A 19,733-nucleotide genomic window follows, 5' to 3' on the forward strand; every position below is an offset into this window, starting at 1 on the left:
CGCTTTAATTGCAATTGCGTGGGATGTCTTTATTCAATTCAGGTGATTATTATAGATACAATCGCCATGACGCAAAATCTTTTTTTTACGAGCAAAGCTATTACCAATAAATGATTCAGATATACTATATTTATATCTTCTATTATATCACTATATTATATCACTCTTATCCGCTCCAAGCATATAATAACGTGTCTAATAACGATAAAAATAATTATTTTTAAATTATAGTTGCAATTATTTGCTGTATTAGATATACAGTGAAACTATTTTAATATAGCACATTATATAGGGCTGATTTTAAAATACATGGTATCAGAGTTAATATTAAAATAAACATATTGACGTAATTACACATTGTGTACATCGGCGCATGATTATTTTAATTATTTATCATTTCGAATAATGAAGAAACATTACATACGACTCAAATATCTTTAAATAGTTTTATTTTGTATCAGGAGAGGCAAAGACATGTTAATTTATAATTTTGTACTGCCGGCTGACGCGCCTACTATAGGTGAATGGTTCTATAAAATCGCCGACATAACGAAGACATATCCTTTACTCAAAGCTCAATGATTGCCCTTTGTAATAATATTACAACGAAAAATATTATTTAGAATTTGCATTTGGCTCGGTCACTTGCTTCCGGCTTTACTTGTTTTAATGTTTCTTCATAAATCAAAATGATAAATAATCATGCGCCGATGTACACAATAAGAATTTGCACGAATAATCGTTCGAGGTATTACAGAAATATAAATGGGTGCTTAAAAACAAAAATGTGTAAAACAAAAGATTATAAAAATTTATGTCTTTTAGAATGTTTAAATTATATAGAAAGATTCATAATAGATTCTACGAAATGGCACTCTTTAATTATTACAAGGCGATGGAGTTATTCCTGTGCCAACGTTGAAGCAATATGGAATCGTCTGAATGAGCAGGATCAGCATTTATTCAAATTTCACATTAAAAAATTTGACTGGGTAAATTATTTTTTTAACCATTACGAAGGCATACGCTTTTTTATACTCAACAAAGATAACAGTAGTTTAGAAATCAGTCGTATTAGACATAAACAGTAAAGACTCATTTACAATAGTAAGAGTATGCATAGTAAGACGTAAACAGTAAGTTATTGACTAATGGAATTTTTACAGTTCGAGACTAATCGACCGTGGTTGGTCAATTTTTACTGCTTATGTCTTGCAGCATACTTCTACAATATTATAGAATAGACTTAAAAAATGTCTTCTAATATTCGGTTAATTTCATCTTAATTTTTTTTATTTCAATTGTTATTAAACAATAAAATTATAAATTTCAGACTTTACTAGATACACGAAACCTTCAAAACTCTATTTAGCTTTGCTGTCGTTTGGATCATCTGGATTATATTTACAAAAATACTTACATAATTACACATTTCTTTACACATATTATTCTTTTGGTTTCTCATAGAGAAAGTTTTGTGATGGTAAAAAATTTTTTTTCGAGATTTTGATGGAAATAGGTTTAGAATGTTCCAAAATGTCGAGAAATCACATTAATAGAAAATGTCCGAAAGTATGTGCGTGCGTGCGTGCGTGTGTGTGTACGGATTTTTGTTCATGCATTTACTTCTACAATTTTTTAGATACTTAGGCTGAAATTTTGCACACAAATAGAGTATTATAGAAAGTATGTTCTCTTCTAATTTTCTTAAAATTCATCAAACGGTATGGATTTTAGAGGGGTTTTCATTTTTCAGAAAAATGTGTTTTACGCTGTAACTTTCTCAACATTTGAGATATCGGTCTATTTTTAATTCTATTATATTCTTCAGTATTTTCTACCCCTATTTTATATTTTTTTTTTTAAGATTTGGTTAATCAGTTTTTGAGTTACTGACGTTTGAAATTTTTGAGAATCCGTACATATAGATAGAGAAGCCTTATAAAGTTTGGTCTAATCAACCAAATTTTAAATAATTATATATGAAATAAGGGTAGAAAAGACTGAAGAATATAACAGAATTAGAAAAAATTGCCAATAATTAATAAAAATTGTCTACAAACATCAATTTTTAAAGTCTCAAGCGGTTGAGACTTGAGGTATAGTCTTTAAGGGTTAAAGTTGACTTGAGTGCCAAAATGCAACGTGATACAGAATTAGAAAAATATTAGTAATAATATAACAGATATTATAGTCGTAATAAAGCTTATCAGAATAAAAAAAATGTGCAAGTATAAACTTGCTATCGTTGGAACATTAATACTCTTCTCTCCCCAGGATTAAATCGACGCGATTTAAGGGGATGCTGAAGCCGCAGGCGAACTCGATCAGCATCGATAAATAAGTCCTCTGCACCGATTCTTACACATACATACAGAGCGCCTGCTCTAGGGCTACCCGTTATACTGATCCGTATGTTTTTGACTGAATTCGGGGAGACGCGTAACATGTGCATATAAAATTTTTAAATGCACTTTTCTCTTATACTAAAGCTCGCAGCTCATTTCTGCAAGCACAGGATTCTTCTTTATTATTTCCGTGACTGCTGCAAGATTTTTGTATATGTACACAGTCTAAAACTTTTATGTGCAGCAAATGTTGTCATGAGTCGACCGCAGAATCGAAAATAAAACTGTAATTTTCTAATGTCTTTTCGTTTTTCATACGGTGTCTGCAGTCTTCGTTATCGTTCATACCTTAATTCTGGACAAAAAATTTTTAATTCGGTGAAATCAATCAAAAGATTTGTGTGTCTGAAAATATCGCGGTAAAACAGACCTGTCTCCAACATCCCCTTAATTATTTAAAAAACTGTAAGCTGTGTTTCAAGTCCGACAAATAGTCGGCGCGCAGTTTATCAAGTTGGAATAGATATATGTATATATGTATATTATATACATTGTAATTCGTTACTTCTTTACTTAAATATAGAATTGTATGAACACCAACACCTTGTTACGGCTCCATCTTGTGAGCCTTATTTATTATTATCTTTTTTTGAAATACATATCACTTGAGTTGAGTTAAGTAACGCAATTTTGTGAATTATTTTGTTAGGGTATTGTCTACATGAAAATAGTTCGTGTAAATATTTTTCGTTCATAAAAAAGCTGTGTGTTTCCGCGATGCTGATTAGTCTTCTCATTGCGCTGACTTTGTGAGCATTTATCACCGCAACCTTATTTTGACAGTTTTATGTGTGTATCAAGAGGTTAATAAATGTAATAGTAAGTAATAGTAATAAAGCTATAAAATAGCGCGCACAAAGCGCGCGTGTGTGATGTCGTCTCGCATCAACATCGCGGAAAAATGTGAACAATAAAATCTCTTACACGGCTTTTTTATGAGTAAAGACACACTTGTATTAAGGTGGTCCTTTCGCGGACCCAGCTAGTCAAGTAACAGTCCGTCATGAGGTAATTGAAAACAAACATATTGACAAACATTACACAACATCCCAATAATTATAATAAATAACATGATTTAAACACACAGTTTAATCGTATTTAATTATTTACTAATTAAAAAAATATCACAATAGTAGTGCGGTTGGACTCGATTTAGGTTAGGTCAGGCATGACAGTACGAGTATAAAGCAATATGCGATTGGATCCACTACTTATTTAAGCTCATATATCAGAGCAAAACATTCGGTAAGCCCTTATTTTCAAGGTATGTACGAAATCCGGAAACTTCAGGGAATATTTTAAGACATGAATAATGCATTCATTTGATCGCTAAGTACATGTATTATTCGTTGAAAACATCGGACGTGGCGATTTGCATCATTCTATCTTTCTCGTTCATTAGATGTAAACAAGGATAGAATGACAATGGCACGTTCCGCGAACGCATATTTAGAATGACTTATTTCTTGTAAAGTGTCGGTAACCTCACTTGATTTTTCGTACACATGCCCCTTATTACTGTATATTTAACGTATATCAAATTTAGGTACCTATCTAATACTTGTTCTCACAAAAGGACCACCTTAATATTATATTTTAAACAAAATAATAAATTAACAGACTAACAAAACCGATAGTTTGTTAGATGTGAACGAAAAAAAGTTAATATTTCCTTCTGTGAAAACAAAGTTCGAAAATAAAAATTTTTTAAATGTCTTTTTTAATATACATTGATATTTGCTTGAGGTAATTATGAAAGAGAGAGGCTTCCTCACCGATTTGGCTGAAACTTGATAATTTTGTGTATTTTGGTGCGTAAAACACCAAAATGTATAAGTTAAAATTGTCGCTCTCAATTAGGAAAAAAGTTATTAAGTAGGGGAGACCGGGGCTAAAACGTCTACGGGATAAATACGTCTAATCAAATATCTCGGAACCTGTATATTGTACGAACTCGCTATTAACATTGTAAACGCTGCTTATGGTACCCATGTGACCAACGGAGTTTCGGCAGGTTACTTGCCGTATTATGATTTTTACGAGGGCAAACGTGTTTTCGGAAGGTGAAAGTTACATTTTCTGCGCGTGGAAATTTTGTAATATCTGCAATGCAATAATATTTGCTCTCCAAATCTCGAGGTACATGATTATAAAGAGTAATGCATGCTGAACACGAATCCAGTGTAGTTATTTCATTATCGTTGATGTCTAATATTTCGTGGGCGATCAAACCTGAAAGTGTTTGGGGCTAATCCGTCCAGGTGCATTTCCAAGGCATTTCCGGGCATTTCCAGGCTCACTGCATATGGAATATGGATGAGACGGGAATTACAACCGTTCAGACACCAAATAGAGTCATCGGACGTCGAGAAGTGAAACAAGTCGGGCGAGTGACTTCTGCGAAAAGAGGAACCCTCGTAACTATTTTTTAATAATGTTTTTAATAATGTTTTGCATACAAATTTTAAATAAATTTTTATATTTTTTTCTTAAAAAACAATTATTAAAATGTATCCTATCATTTTTCAGGATTAGATGTACGTATATGTATTGAAAATGCAGTGCAGACGGTTATACGCCGGCATTTTTGAGATTTCAATTTTTCCACCGTTTTCGTTTTTGCTATTACCGGTTAAACAAAGCGACGTAGACAAAAATTTCCTATATAAATTTTGTAGCTAAAGGTTCATTCTTTACAGTGGTATACCACATTTAACTAAAATTATTTATTTTGTTGTTAAAAAACGGCACCGAAAAAAAACTGACAGTTTAGCCCCGGTTTCCCCTACTAAAATTGACTGTTGCGTAGTTAGAATGTCTGTCATACCGAAATGATGCAGATGCACATGATCATGATTCATGCGTAGTGACGTAAAAGTGCATGAAATTACAGTAATAGTGCAGTATAAGTAACCTCTGTCCTATGATAGTGTGATACCTTACTTTAATTATGTGTACTATTTGAATGATTAAAAAAGATAATAAAAATATAGAGTTTATGCTTTTTTTAAAGCAGAAAATAATTGGTATATTGAAAAGTCTATATAAATACAAAGTATAATAAACACAAAGTCAAATAATAGCACATATAGGTTGCCCCATCATATCGGCAGACATATCCTAGCTGCGCAACTGTCAATTTTAGTACTTAATAACTTCTTTCCTAATTGAGAGCGACAATTTTAACTTATAGATTCATGTTTTACGCCCCAAAATACACAAAATTGTGAAGTTTCAGCCGAATCGGTGAAGAGAAGCCCCTCTCCTTTATAATATATTACCTTGCTTGATTTTTAATTAGTAGCCTTAAATTCTGAGAAATATGAATTAAATTCTTGAATCAATTTGATATTAAACTAAGGGATAAAACCACGCAGACACAATGCTCTTATTTCCAACAAAATAATAAACAATTTATTCTTTTATTAATTATACACTTATAATTTTATTCTAAATATCGTAGTACTTTTCGATTTATACACTTTCTATGTAGAATTATCTATTCACTATATTAATTTAATGGAAGTGTAATTTGTACTCGAATGTACACTTGAATGTACATACTTTTATTAATGTGTCTTAATAAATCTTTTTTACTAAAATAGAATATTAAATATAAAAATAGAATATATTGTAACAGAAGTCGCTTTTGTTCGACTGGCCAAATAATTAATTTATTTACGTACAATGCGCGATGCAAAATTCAGGGTTCTCTTTACCATTCCGAAGAAATTAGATTGCATTATTCGAATGGGAAAGGACAGGCTACCGTATCTTAAACAGACTGAGTTAATATATAAGATTGATTGTGCGAATTGTAATGCTGCATATGTTGGCCAAACAAAGAGACACTTAGAGACACGTATAAAAGAACATTTCTTATTCTGTGATATTAGGATTAGGAAGAATAGTGACAATCATTCCGTGGTTAGTAAACACCGCCTTACGCACAACCACGACTTTAATTGGCTACAACCGAAAATTTTGTATAAAGAGAGACAATTCAAGAAACGAGAAATTTCAGAAATGTTTTTTATTAAAAAATGTGATGCGTTAATCAACCTGCAAAAAGACACAGAAAACTTGCCCGCGAATTACAACCGCGTGATTGGTGTCCTAGTTTTTACACTTTTTCTTCTGCTCGTTTCCTTCTGTGAACACATCTAGTTATTATTGTATCGGTCATTTTAGTATGACTTCGATTGTCACGCTGTACGGATGTGTTCGCAGATATGGCTTACGATGTGTTTTCTCGTCCCACACCGTTCTGTTCTTATATTTTTTGACGCACAGAATATGTAAGCTGCTTATTTTACTTTATATACTTTAATTTATTTCAATTTTTATTCTAATTTTTTATTTTATGACTTCTTAGCGAATATTTTATCTTATTGATTATCATTAGTTTTTTCATCTTTTAGCTTTACGCATGCATGACGTAGTTAGGGCACCATGTCAGCAACGTAATGGATATTTTGTACGCGGTTTTTGAGGGTTGGCTTGATTAAATACTTGAGAAGGACTGAAATCGCAGCCAAAAAACGTTGTGAATTTAAATAAATTAATTATTTGGCCAGTCAGGCCGAACAAAAACGACTTCTGTTTTGAATTCATTTACTGGCGAAGGAAGCTATTTGTTTGTTAGAATATATCGTATTGTATACATCTTGGAATAAACACTTGTCTTTTTCTGTAAAGGTTACAATCTTAATTAATTTATTCATAATATTCCTCAAAATATATATTTTGTATAAATGTAAAAAAAATTAAAGATTTATAAATCACAGGGGAAAAAACTGTTTACTCGATGCTTTCCATTTTAGTGACGTACAAGTCGACACAAACGACGTTCTAGCTTTCTAAGCATTCAATGAGTAACAAAGACAGAACGACACTTGTGTCGACTTGTGTCATAAATGGAAAGTAGTTGAAATCAACAACAATAACAAACTTGAAAATAAATTATGTAAGAGGGCAGATATAAGCTTGATATATATATATATATATATATATATAAGCTCAATCGATTCACAGACACCAGTCTTGATACACATCTATCGTACAATTGCTAGAGCTGTTCTCTGACAGTGAAGTGTTGGAAAGTTCGTAAGAAAAACTCGTTTAATTTGGATAATGTTTAATGCAATCTTTGCTTTTACAATTGTAACAATAACATGTGTTGCTATAACTGCAGCGGACGTACGTAAGTAAATATTAAATGTAAAAATCTGATTTGTTTAACAACCAAACCTCTGTCTTTTTTATACAACAAAATTGATAAACTATTAAAAAAAAATTATTTAGGATCTTATCAATTTAGAATCTTGTTTTTCTCTGAAAATATACAAGTAATAAAATTATGTTTTAGATCCTCGCTATCTCGTTCTCTTTTTTTTTATCATTATGTTAAATACTTTTATAACATTTTTGAAATAGTTAATTACATTAAACTTTTCTATCTTTAGATTGTTTAATTTTATAGTTACAAATTAATGAAAATAATTTAACAGCTTCCTTCATTCGCGTATGCGACCGCAACAATTCCAACTATAATCAGTGCATTGTGGACAACATTATCCACTTAAAGGAAAAATTTTGCTACGAGACTCCGGGTTTTCCATTGCTTGATCTATTAATGTTTGACAAAGTTGTCATTTTCGACGAACTTAATGTCAAAGTGTATGTTCAAAACGCAGAAGCACATGGAAGTTGCGACTTTGTTATAACCTCCATTGATGTGGACCCCGACAGGCTCCAGTTTAATTTTAATTTTCTAATAAAGCAAATTGTTATAAACACCATGTACGATTTTAATATACGTCTGCAGTACCAATCGCCCACAAATTAAGGAGTATTATTCGTTACTACGCGGGTATGTAAAATAATTGATCTTATAATATATTAAAATAAAACAAAAGTTTCAATGTAAATTTAGTAATAAAAGATTGAAAATATTGGATTTTATTTAAAATAATCAAAATGTGCTTTTCTGCAGATAATGTGGAACTAAAAACAAAGTTGGACCTAAAAACAGTAACCAAAAATAGTAAAAAACATATATACGCATTGAGAGCAAGCGTGAATTCCAAGATTACAGATTTTGATTTTCAATTCGGAAACGAGAAGGAATTAGGCCAATTGAATAAAATTTTTTCGAGCTGTTTTCGACGAGAATAAAGATATTATTATTAACACTATTAAACCAGTAGTGGAAAGGAAAGTTTCCAAACTATACATTGACTTGTTCAACAACATAACTCAATCTAATTACGAAGAATTCTTTCCCAAAAATGTATGAATTGTTAGGAACTTTACAGTAGGAAAAAATTAATTATATTCAATCTAAGAGAACCAGATGTTTATTTCAGCTTTTTTTTTATATTTGTATCGAAAAAATACGTCACATACTATACTTTTTCCTTGCGCACTGATCTCTTTAAAGACACGTAATTTCACTGGTATTTTTAAATTTAAATTTTTAGGAACATATTTTTCAAGCCTTAAAATACACGAAATACAAATGGTTTCTCTTACCTTTTAAGATAGACACTCTTAACATATGTTAATTTTTAACATTGAATTTAATTTATACTATATAGAATTTAGAAGATTGCATAATATTTTTATAGCGTATTCTGAGAACTAGTGAGAGTATATATAATTTTTGTAAAATGTCAAGGATACCGAGTTATTTTAGCGTTATAAGACTAAACATTGATATGGGATTTATATGTACTCAAATTTATAATTACATCGATTACTTATCTATTATCTATTTTCTTTATATTTTTTTTACAATTTTTTATTCTTTGACATATTATAGAAACAGCAATTAGTTGATATCAACAAGCTAATTAATGAAATGTTAGGTACAGTCCAATGTTTAATATTAATTGCGTGCATGTGTGCGTGTGTGTGTGCGTGTGCGTGTGTGTGTGTGTTTATTGTAAAAATACTAAAAAGAAATTGTAAATAAGACAAATAGAAATTTAATGATTTAAAAAGATTGCAGATTATATTACCGTGAATATATTACTATTACTATACGTTATGCGAGCGTTACTTCTGTAATTTTGCGAAACAAAATAAATCTCACTTATGGCACCTCAAATTAAAGCGATTTATGGTTGCAACCTGGGAAGATTAATTGGAAGGTTCGATGTCTAATATGACTAGCCCACATGCGGCAAATTCAAAATTCAAACCACAGGGCGCGCAGGCGCGCGATACTGCGCGGACTTCAGGAGTTCAACACGACTTCAGCGGTACAGCGTCGCTTTCGCTGCTTTTGCACACACATCGACACATCGAGGATTTATATCAGAATCTCGGAAAGGCAACGAGTTTCGCGTGACTTCGTGACATGGACGCGCGTGGGAACGGCGTCGCGGATTGCGAAACGTAAATTTACCTGTCCTGGAACGACGATCAAAAATTACGAATCAAAAAATGAATTATTGAAAATTGGCAAATGTGGCGATGTCGCTGCGCCCGAATCTTGCGCGACTTTTCGCGAGCCTTCGTCGCCGCAGTGACGACGTCGCACGATGGCGATCGCGTTATCGTCCTCGAGGATGTCGCTTTCACCCACCGCCCGTGACACGCTGCGCCAGCGAGAATCCTAACCAGTGGACCAACCGCAATTTCGCCTCGACCGCGTTGTCCCGTAACCCTCGCGCGAAGATCCGCGAGCCACAAACGGTGGGGCCCATCGACGATGAGGAGAAGGAAGAAGAGGAGCAAAAGGGTGGTTTTCTCGCGGACGCGCGAGAGACGGTACTCGTGTTAGCGAGGATCGCGATTGTGACCTCGGTTATCACCACCCTGCTCGCCGCGTATCTGATAACGCGTTTCACCTACACGAATTCCTTTCCCACCATCCTGCGAAAAGGTATAATCTAGTAAGCAAAATGTTAACAATATGCTAGCAGATTGTCAATAGATTCGAGTAGAACATAGCGGCAGTTTGGCATCAACCGCATGCGTCTGCGGTTGAGCTGGTATTCTGCCAGCAGAATTCGTCGACATAATCTGATAGCACATTGCTAGCCGAAATTGAATAGAATTTACCATTTCGTCGCCGTTCTAATGGAATATATCATTTAAACGGTTACAATAAAACAATATGTCCCACAGTCAATCTTCGTCCAATTTGCCGTCAATCACAATAGATTCTTTTAACAGAGTAATTTTCCCTGACGTTCTGTTGACAAAATTTGTGCGGATACTTTGCAAAATCTGTGTTCAATATATTTGATATATGTTATGTTACATCTTGTGTCCACAGCGTATCAGGATAACGCACTTAAAAATACCAGTCATAGTATAATATTTTCTTTTTATTATGTAGTACTTTTATCTTATCCAAATTTTATCTTACAAGGGAAGGCTGCGGGGTTACCAAATTGAAAAAGGATTTTATATAGTACAGTACTCTATGTACCGGAAGATTACTTGAGCAAAGGGATAGGGCAGTAAGGTTATAATTTGAATAAAAATTATTTCCAGTTTCGTGCGTATAAGTTAAAAAAAATTGCCTTTTAAAAGTGCAAATTTAAGAGAGAAAACAATATTGTTGGTTACATAAACTTTACTTTACACGAATTAACATTTATTGCATAAAAAAATTAAAAAAAAATTGCGAGAGACAGGAATTGAATCGGGTCGACAGCGTAGAAGTCGTGCGCTTACATTTTTTTCTTCGGAAATGGTTGAGCGTTGCGCTCTATACCTTTGCTCAAGTACTCTTCTGGTAGAGCACTATATTATATAAAAACGTTTTTCAATTCGGTGACCCAAATTCGCGGCCTCCCCTTGTTAGTTTCATCTTCAAGCATCTGAATTACAAAAAAATATAATTTTTCGCTATAATTAAAAAAAATTATACTACACGTACGCGCCCCTATCGAATGATAGGTGGCAACCCGGCAGCCATCACTTATTGTTAGTCAGTCACGCCACCGGGGAGCGTAACTTTGGCTGATGGCAGAGAACGAAACGTAATAGGTTCTTACGTCTATCGTAATCGTAGACGTAAAGCAAGGTAGAGAAAACCGTATACGTATATGTAAATCGTGAAAAGCAATCGTGGAGATGCGTGTATTTACATATTCTTATACATTGCAAAAAATTCAAAAGTTGCAACGTAACAATTATTAATGATATAATAAGACATAAAACTTCCAATTTGAATTTTTTGCAATATATGAATATTATTCCTTCTTTTTCTTGTACTTTTAATATTACATATCCTTCCATTTGTCCCTTTTTTATTTCGAATTCCCTTCACAAAGATTACATCGAAGTTACCAACCTGGTGGAAAAATGTCTCAGGAATTTTTTATATTATTAATCCGAATTTTTTTTTGAAAATTTTTACGACTTTCTTAAAATGTTCAGAATTTTTTTGATTTTTTAATACAAATTGGAACGGTTTTCTCAGACAAAATAATACTAAAATATTTCAGATTTTTCCCGCCAACACATGTAAAAATCTGAATCAATATATAAAAAAAAATCTGCGCACTTTATCAAAACTTTTCATACATACCTACAGACAGATACTGAAATATTCCGAAATTTCTCATGCAATTCTTTCTGAAAGTATTTGAGAAATTTGACATATTTTTCAGAATTTTTCATAAATCTAAAATATGAGAACATCTTAGAAACTTTCTGAGAAAATATAAGTAATTTTTCATCAAGCCACTTTGTGAGGACGTTGGATGCGCTAGTAGGTCCCTTCGTATGACGACTTCGTGTAGAACTTAGATCTAAAAGTAAGAAAAAGAGATTTTTTATTTTTGTGAGGTGTACATACAATCGGCATTAATAATACCTTTCACCTGAAGTTAGTCGCGTTCGGATCAAATAATAACTGAACACAATTGATCAAACAATAGATCTACTACATTTTTGGTTGAACCAACAGTCATAATGCACAAATAGCTAGACGCGATGTGTTCAGTTATTATCTGACCCAAACGCGACTAACTTCAGGTGAAAAGCATTATTGACGTGGAGTGTACACACGTACCCCACAAAAAGAGCAAAACTTCTTTTACACGGAGTCATCGTCATTGACGAAGAGACCTACACTGCGCATCCTGGTTACCACAATAAATCATTTATAATTATTCGTAATAATGTTATATATAACATATAATCGTCAATCGTCGACGCGTTAAGACCTTTATTTTAAATTTAAAAAAATCTCTGCGCCGTTCGGAACGAGGTGATCAGCAGAGTTTCACTCATGAATGAAAATCTCGCAAAAGGCAATTCGAGCAAGGTAGCTACATTCTTCCACAGGTATCGAGTTTCTCGGGCCGATTTTTGTCAAGTTCGGCCAGTGGGTATCTACGCGGAGGGATATTTTCCCGCGAGACATCTGCGACACGCTCTCGCAGCTGCAACGGAACGCGACGCCACATTCTTGGCTGGACACGGAGCGTCTGCTCGAGGAGACGTACGGTCCTTCCTGGCGGGACTTATTCGTGAGATTCGACGACGAGGGACCGATCGGCTCGGGATGTTGCGCGCAGGTATGCAGCCGATAGGATTGTATAGAGACCCCGACTGGAGGATAAGATTCGCGTGCGACAAGCGTACGCGAATCGGACACGCAGTGTCCGATGCGACGAGATGAATGTTATTCGCGCGGCTTTACATCGCCCAAAAATGTGTCGATGCGCAGGTGTACAAAGCGTGGATCGATCTGAGTGCGACGCGGGATTCTCGGACGTCGCGCTTCGTGGAAAGTAAGCTAGAAAGCGTTTTCACTTCTCCTCTCTGCGTAACATCGCTGCGATAGAAATCGCGTGATGGGTACGATTTAGCGAAAGGTCCCCTTCGTTATCATTTCCACTTGGAACGATGAAACGTTTACGCGGCAGGACATTTGGGCCTGTCCGGGTGGATTTGCATACTTATAACCGCGTCAAGTATACACGCAGAGAAATCAAACCGATCGCAGGCCTAAAATGAACAACTCGATATATTGTCGAGATGTCGTTTCTAAATATTTGCGAATTTTCTATCTCATGCGAGAAAAGATACATTCGCACGTATAGAAATGATCGAAATAAAAATCTTATTACCTCGCGCGCGACCGTGAAAATCTCTTCAGAAATAAATAAATTATTATCCAATCATTCGGTTTTCAAAAATTATAATTTTGTTAAAAGTTACGAGTAATAAAATTTCCTAAAAAAAAGAAAAAAAAAATTTTTTTTTTAAATGTAATTAAAATCCAGGAAAAGCTCATTTAGAAGAAAAACATCGATTAAAAAGATAATCAATCACAAAAAAGGAATAAAAGAAATATTACATTAATTTAGTAATGAAAAGAAGGAACGTGAAGATAGGTTTTGCTCTGTGATATTTCGCAATTACACCCACTCTCTTAAATTTATTCGAACTAAGTGGCAGGGTCAACTTGTTAACACGTTGACTGCCAAGCAATATTTGGAAAAGAGTCTCCGACGCCAATTTGAGTTAGGTATATTGAATTATTCAAAAAAAAAACCCAAAAATATAATATATAAAAATAATAAATATTTATGTCAATAGACGTGTTAATAAATGTGTAATAAGACAATGAATAGGTCTGATACTAAAGCAATAGATCAAATCGTCAAATACGAGTTAACTCGCATTTGACAGTCAACGTGTTAATAACTGTAGATGACGAATGAGATAAGACTAATTGTATCAATTATTTCAGACAGAGCTCTCGACGAAAGTGATGAATTCGCGCCTGCCAGTCCGCGTGCCAGGAAATTGCAAACCGTAGCGGTAAAAGTGTTGCATCCCGGAATCAAAGGCCAACTCAAGTACCCTCTTTGAGATATCGCGCAGATAATTCTTATTAGTCTTTCCCGGCAACGTGTTGAATCGCGTTGCCGATAAAAGCCGCGTGGCACGACGAACCGCGGATGCGTATACCCGCGTTGCAAGTACCGGGTGTCTCACCGCTACCGTGATGCCATAATGTTTCAATTTTTCTTCGACAAAAACGTCGAATTTCGATTTTATGTTCTTCCTAACTAAGTCATTAGAAAATCTGCTTGTGTAACGTTATTAATTCACGAGAGAGACACATCTTATTTTCAATTATCAGATGTTCAGGAACTCTCGATTGGCCTGGTCGTTTTCGTCAAACGTAAATTCAATTAATTCGAAAAATCTGGTACGAAACGTTGACTCGGCAAATAACGTGTCAGGCACTCTATATATATTTTCTTCAGAAAGGACATCGCGATAATGCGCGGCCTTTCCAAGTGCGCCACGCACTTCATTCCGAAATTGCGTTGGCTCAGTCTCACGGATTGCATCGACGAATTCGCGCGCATAATGGAAGATCAAGTAATTTCCCACGAAGTACCTTCACATTCACTCTGCGTAATCCGAGAGAAATCTCGTTATAACGAGCCAAGTCGGGCTTCTTTGATTGGGATTGAGATTTGTTGAAACCGGCATAACTCTGGCGAGTTTCTGTGAGATAAAGTCAATAAGAAACAGAGAGTTGCTTCACTCGTTATCATGAAAACGAGAGATAATCCAGACAGTAAAAGCTATGGCACATAGAAAAACTTAAGAAAAAACAGTTTCTTTACTCGTTTTCATCGAAACGAGAGATAATCCAGACAGTATAAGGGCTATGGCACATAGAAAAACTTAAGCAGTAAGACTTTCAGCAAGTTTTTCTATGTGCCAGGGCCTTAACTCATTCCAATTGTGCCGGATTCAACCTCTGAGTAATCTGTTGTTCAAAAGCAGTGAGCGAGAACGCGATAGCTCACATTCAACTAATATCCGTTTCTACCAATGCAGATTAACTTTGATTTTTAACTTACCTTTTACTTTTTTCTAATTTTAAGAACTAGAAAAAGATGAAAAGTAAGTTAAACCGCAATTAAAGTTAATCTACATTGGTGGAAATGGACATAAATCGTGCAATTGATTTTTGCGAAGATTGACATGCGACTGGAAGCCTCCAATCTCGCGAGATTTTCGGCAAACTTCTCGAAGAGAGACGACATCGTGTTCCCGCATCCTTACACGCACCTGACCCATTGCGGGATACTCGTCGAGAGTTTCCACGAGGGTTCACCGATATCCGATTACCTCGAACACGACGATGCTGGTTTACAACGGAGACTCGCCAGGATCGGAATCGCGACGGTTCTTAAAATGGTCAATATAACTCGAGCGATTCCCAATTATTATTATCATTGCTATTAACGTCTGTCGGTGCGCGTTAAAATTATCCGCTTTTGAAAGGATCAATGTTGAAATTTGAACGAGATCTGATCGCAAAGCTTTATAGAAGACTGATTCGATTTCTCGTAGAGTCCTATTAAATAGTCCTACAAAACTTATATACTCGTACATACGCAACAATGTATAATCTTCTTATAAGAATTACTTTTTATTTCAACTTTCTTTTCTTGATTTTGTCGCTATATAAGTTTGTATTTCATTCAAGCAAGTTTTCTTCGTTCGACGCAATATAATCTCATTTTCAAGATTGTAGATTGTTGCGTATATATACATATGCATATATAAGTCGTGATTTGACACTTATTTTTTTCTGTATGTATAGATCTTTCGATCGAAAACGATAACGTGTGAACGCCGTTTGACCGTAGATATTTAAGGATAACTTCATCCATTGTGACCTGCACCCGGGCAACATTCTAGTCGAAAAAGCGGTCGTCCCGAAGGCGAGCCTGTTCAATACCTTTCGGCGGGTCATTACCCCCGATTACGTGGCGCACGACCCACGCCTGATCATCCTGGACTGCGGCCTAGTGGTATCTTTGAATGATCGCTGCCGACAAAATCTCCGAGACGTTTTTTACTCGGTGCTAATGGGAAACGTAAGTCCGGCGAGATAACGTTCACTTTTTATTGACATGTGCTCTTTGCTCGAGCTTTCTTAACGGGGAACTTAAGTCGGAGGAACACGTATAATCTTTCTCCTCTTTTTTTTTCTTCGTTACCGAAGCATGCTTTTCTTCGGTATTTTAATACGGGGTCCAGAAGCGAGATGTCTATTTTTAATCGAAGCACATCTTTTCCGGTATCCAGTCTTCTCCGGAGCAAGGGGATCATATCGTTGTAAAATACATGATAAAATATTTATGATATGCGAGAGTAATCGGCTATACTTACGCGTCGATCTGTAGAGAAAGACAATTCAATTCAAACTTGAGCGCAATTGCATTCTTCGCAACGCTCTTTTTAAACTTCCTTTCTTTCGCGCATTCGTCGCTTTTTATTTTCCTTACTTTTTTACACGCATACCGTTTCGTTCACCTCGGTGATTATTTTTTACCGCACGTTTCTACATTTCACGACCGAGCGCGGTTGAAGTTTTACGTGCAAAATCTGACGTAGGGCGAAATGGCGGCGCAATATATCCTGGAGCATAGCTCGCACATGACCCCCGATCCGGACGGATTCAAGTGTTCGATGAAGAACATCGTCAAGTCTCACCTTTGTAATCCGTTTAACGTTAGTAACAAGAGGTATTCCCTTCGAAGTCCGAGAGATCGCTGAAGCGACGTATCGTTTTTCGCCGATCCTTATTTACCGCGTCGTCGCTCGATCGAAATTGTACTTGGGAACTGTTATTAATTTTTTAGACTTGCCCGCGTTGATTTGCATTGCTTCTCGGAATCGATCTCCCGTTTTTATTTATTTATTTTTTATTTAAACGACCGTGCGCGTAAAACATTACACGAGGTACAGTCTGTGTTTCAGTTATGTCGAATCATCGTAGCGCGGAATAATAATAATAATAGCCACAACATGAATGCAAGTGATTATATAGCGGGTGCTGTCGGATACGCTATTTAAGATCGCGCGGATTGAATCAAGATCAATCGGCCTCCGAGAAACGCACTCGCGTGAAAAACGATATACCTGTGGCGCGCAATAACGAAGCGCGTATCGCGAACATTAACACGCGCGAGGGGTGGACGAACCAGTTTTTAATACCGGTATCGTAACGCCGATAATAGATAATCGCGAATTATTGCGATTCTAAAGATAGGCGTCACCACAGGCGGGAAAAATCTGAGTCCATCGCGAAGGAATTGCGCGGCCGTCGAAAGAGCGTCGTCGACAGCGATCTGCCGGGACACGCCTTTCCGCGTGTAATATTTTTCCTGTTTAAAGAAGTAATTACTAGACGCACACGCGGCCGTCCCGGGTCCGGGTATCCGTGCAGGTAAACGTAAGTACCGTTGTGTCGGAATTATTTGCCGCGATGGTCCGTCACCGAGTCAAGCAGGACGGATCCTTCAGCAGCGTGATTCTCAGCATGCTGGTGATCGAGGGCCTCGGCCGCTGCCTGGATCCCGACGTCGATATCTTCGCGGAGCTCCTGCCCTACGTCTTCAGCAGCGCTATGTACCACGAGTAAAGACCTAGACAGCACGCGTGTCCAAGACATCTTTAAGACGTCTTATGTCCCGATTTTGGATATGGCGCTGTCCGGGGAGATTCTCAACAGAAGTGAACTCTCCGTAATGTAATTTCTCTGGAATATTCTTTTATTGTAGCTCACATAATAAAACAATTGTTCATACGTAATTGTGAAAGGTCCGTTACGCGTTCTCTTTGTTTCGTAACGTTAGGCACTGAATAAATATCTACTCGTGTGTTGCGTAGTTAAATCGGGGAGAATAAGGTACGGTTCCGGAACGGGTGGAATGGAACCTCGGGCGAATTCCAGGCTTTAATAACGCCGGCGGTCAGACGATTCGCGAAGAGAGGAAGAAGAGAAAGACGATGGGTGGGAGAGGGAGGGGAAACGGAGAGAGGATTCCCATTTTTTAAACGAACCATCGCGCCGTGTAATCGCATCCGACAGAATTCCGGCGAGTGACCAGTTGTGCGTGATCGCTTCCTGGTTAGTCGGCCAGGTCTCTTTGGCGCGGCGCGGCGCGGCGCAGCATACACGTGCACGCGTGCACGCGCGTACACCTGTGTCCGTTCCCTCCTTACGCGCGTAAGGTACGTGAATTGTGTGCGTGGATTTACCGCTCGGTGGATGGGAGCCGGACTATTAAACGAAAAGTTGAACCTCTTCCTTTCTTTCTTTTTTTCCTCTCCTTTCACAAAAACCGCAAGTGATTTATAAAGTTCCGCGTACGTCGCACGCGGCTGCTTCGTGTCGATATACCTGGGGACTCCTTAAAGAACTGTTGACCCCGTGTATATCGGCAAAATATCGATATCGTCCCACGCTCGACTCGTACGCGTCAGTAGTTATTTAGCAGATAACAGAGTTAAATCCCTCTTTATATACAGAAATCAAAAATAGATTTTATCTTTTCTATTTTTTATTCTTTTTTATTTTATACTTTATTTTTATTCATGTTATTTTTATTCTCCAGCGTTCTTGATTTTATACTTCAGTTTTTATTCATTTATTCTCCGCTGTTTCTCTTCATCTTGTATATAATTATTTTTTATTCGAAGGCTGAGGGCAAAAACTTCATTAAACCGCGATTACGAGATATGGGTGTAATCACTTGTTATTTTTAGAATCTTGGATCTCTGATAAATTATATTTTTAGATATATCCCATATTTATGCTTGATAAAGAGATATAGATAATCTATATCTGTACCTTAGAGAAAGAATAGTATCTCCATTATTATGGATTTAGAAAAAACAAGGGAAATTGTATATTTTTTTGGATATAAAATAAAGGTAACAACTTGATTTATTGAGTTTTTAATAATGTAATTTAACCGGCATGGGGTTAACAGAATACAACTGTCAATAACACACAGTATCTGACTAAAATTAAGGTACTATAGAAATGTTTAATATGAATTTTTCTAAACATTGTATTTTAATAGGAACTAGTAATAAAAAACATAAGACCCTTTACAATTTGAACTTCTAGTAAGTATAATGAAAAATGTACACTAAAAAAAAATTTGTTAATCCGAAAAAATATTTAGTCTGATACGTTCAACTAAACATTTTAGTTAGTTAACTAAACATTATTTGTTTCAACAGTTTATTTAGTTTTTTAAATCAGGAATTAATTAATTCAACTAATGTTTAGTTAAACAAACTAAAATGTTTAGTTGAACGTATCGGACTAAATATTTTTTTGGATTAACAATTTTTTTCAGTGTATTAACTCCGTTTTGCCAAATAGACGCGACTCTTTATATCTCTAAGGTATACATATAATAAAGAAAATTCTTAAAATTCTGAAGATTTATTTGTCGGATGTGTTCAAGATTATTCTTTTTTAATGTTTAATGTCAAATACGAAATGTCGGATATTCTTGT

The 19,733-nt window shown here is 35.7% G+C and overlaps 1 protein-coding gene across 1 annotated transcript; it reads left to right on the forward strand.

Moving 5' to 3' along the window:
- The first annotated feature begins 1,536 nt into the window (after nt 1–1,536).
- On the forward strand, nt 1,537–17,730 carry LOC143907574 (putative aarF domain-containing protein kinase 2). Its single transcript, XM_077424418.1, has 8 exons — nt 1,537–1,572; nt 12,704–12,952; nt 13,105–13,168; nt 14,134–14,242; nt 14,657–14,774; nt 15,384–15,605; nt 16,061–16,291; nt 16,812–17,730. Exons 1-8 carry the CDS (start codon nt 1,537–1,539, stop codon nt 16,971–16,973), a joined length of 1,191 nt encoding a protein of 396 aa, XP_077280544.1. The 3' UTR covers nt 16,974–17,730.
- Nucleotides 17,731–19,733: the final 2,003 nt, after the last annotated feature.

The sequence above is a fragment of the Temnothorax americanus genome, unplaced genomic scaffold, assembly GCF_048541705.1.
Source record: "Temnothorax americanus isolate GAGA-0224 unplaced genomic scaffold, ASM4854170v1 Scaffold84, whole genome shotgun sequence".
Lineage (NCBI taxonomy): Eukaryota > Metazoa > Arthropoda > Insecta > Hymenoptera > Formicidae > Temnothorax > Temnothorax americanus.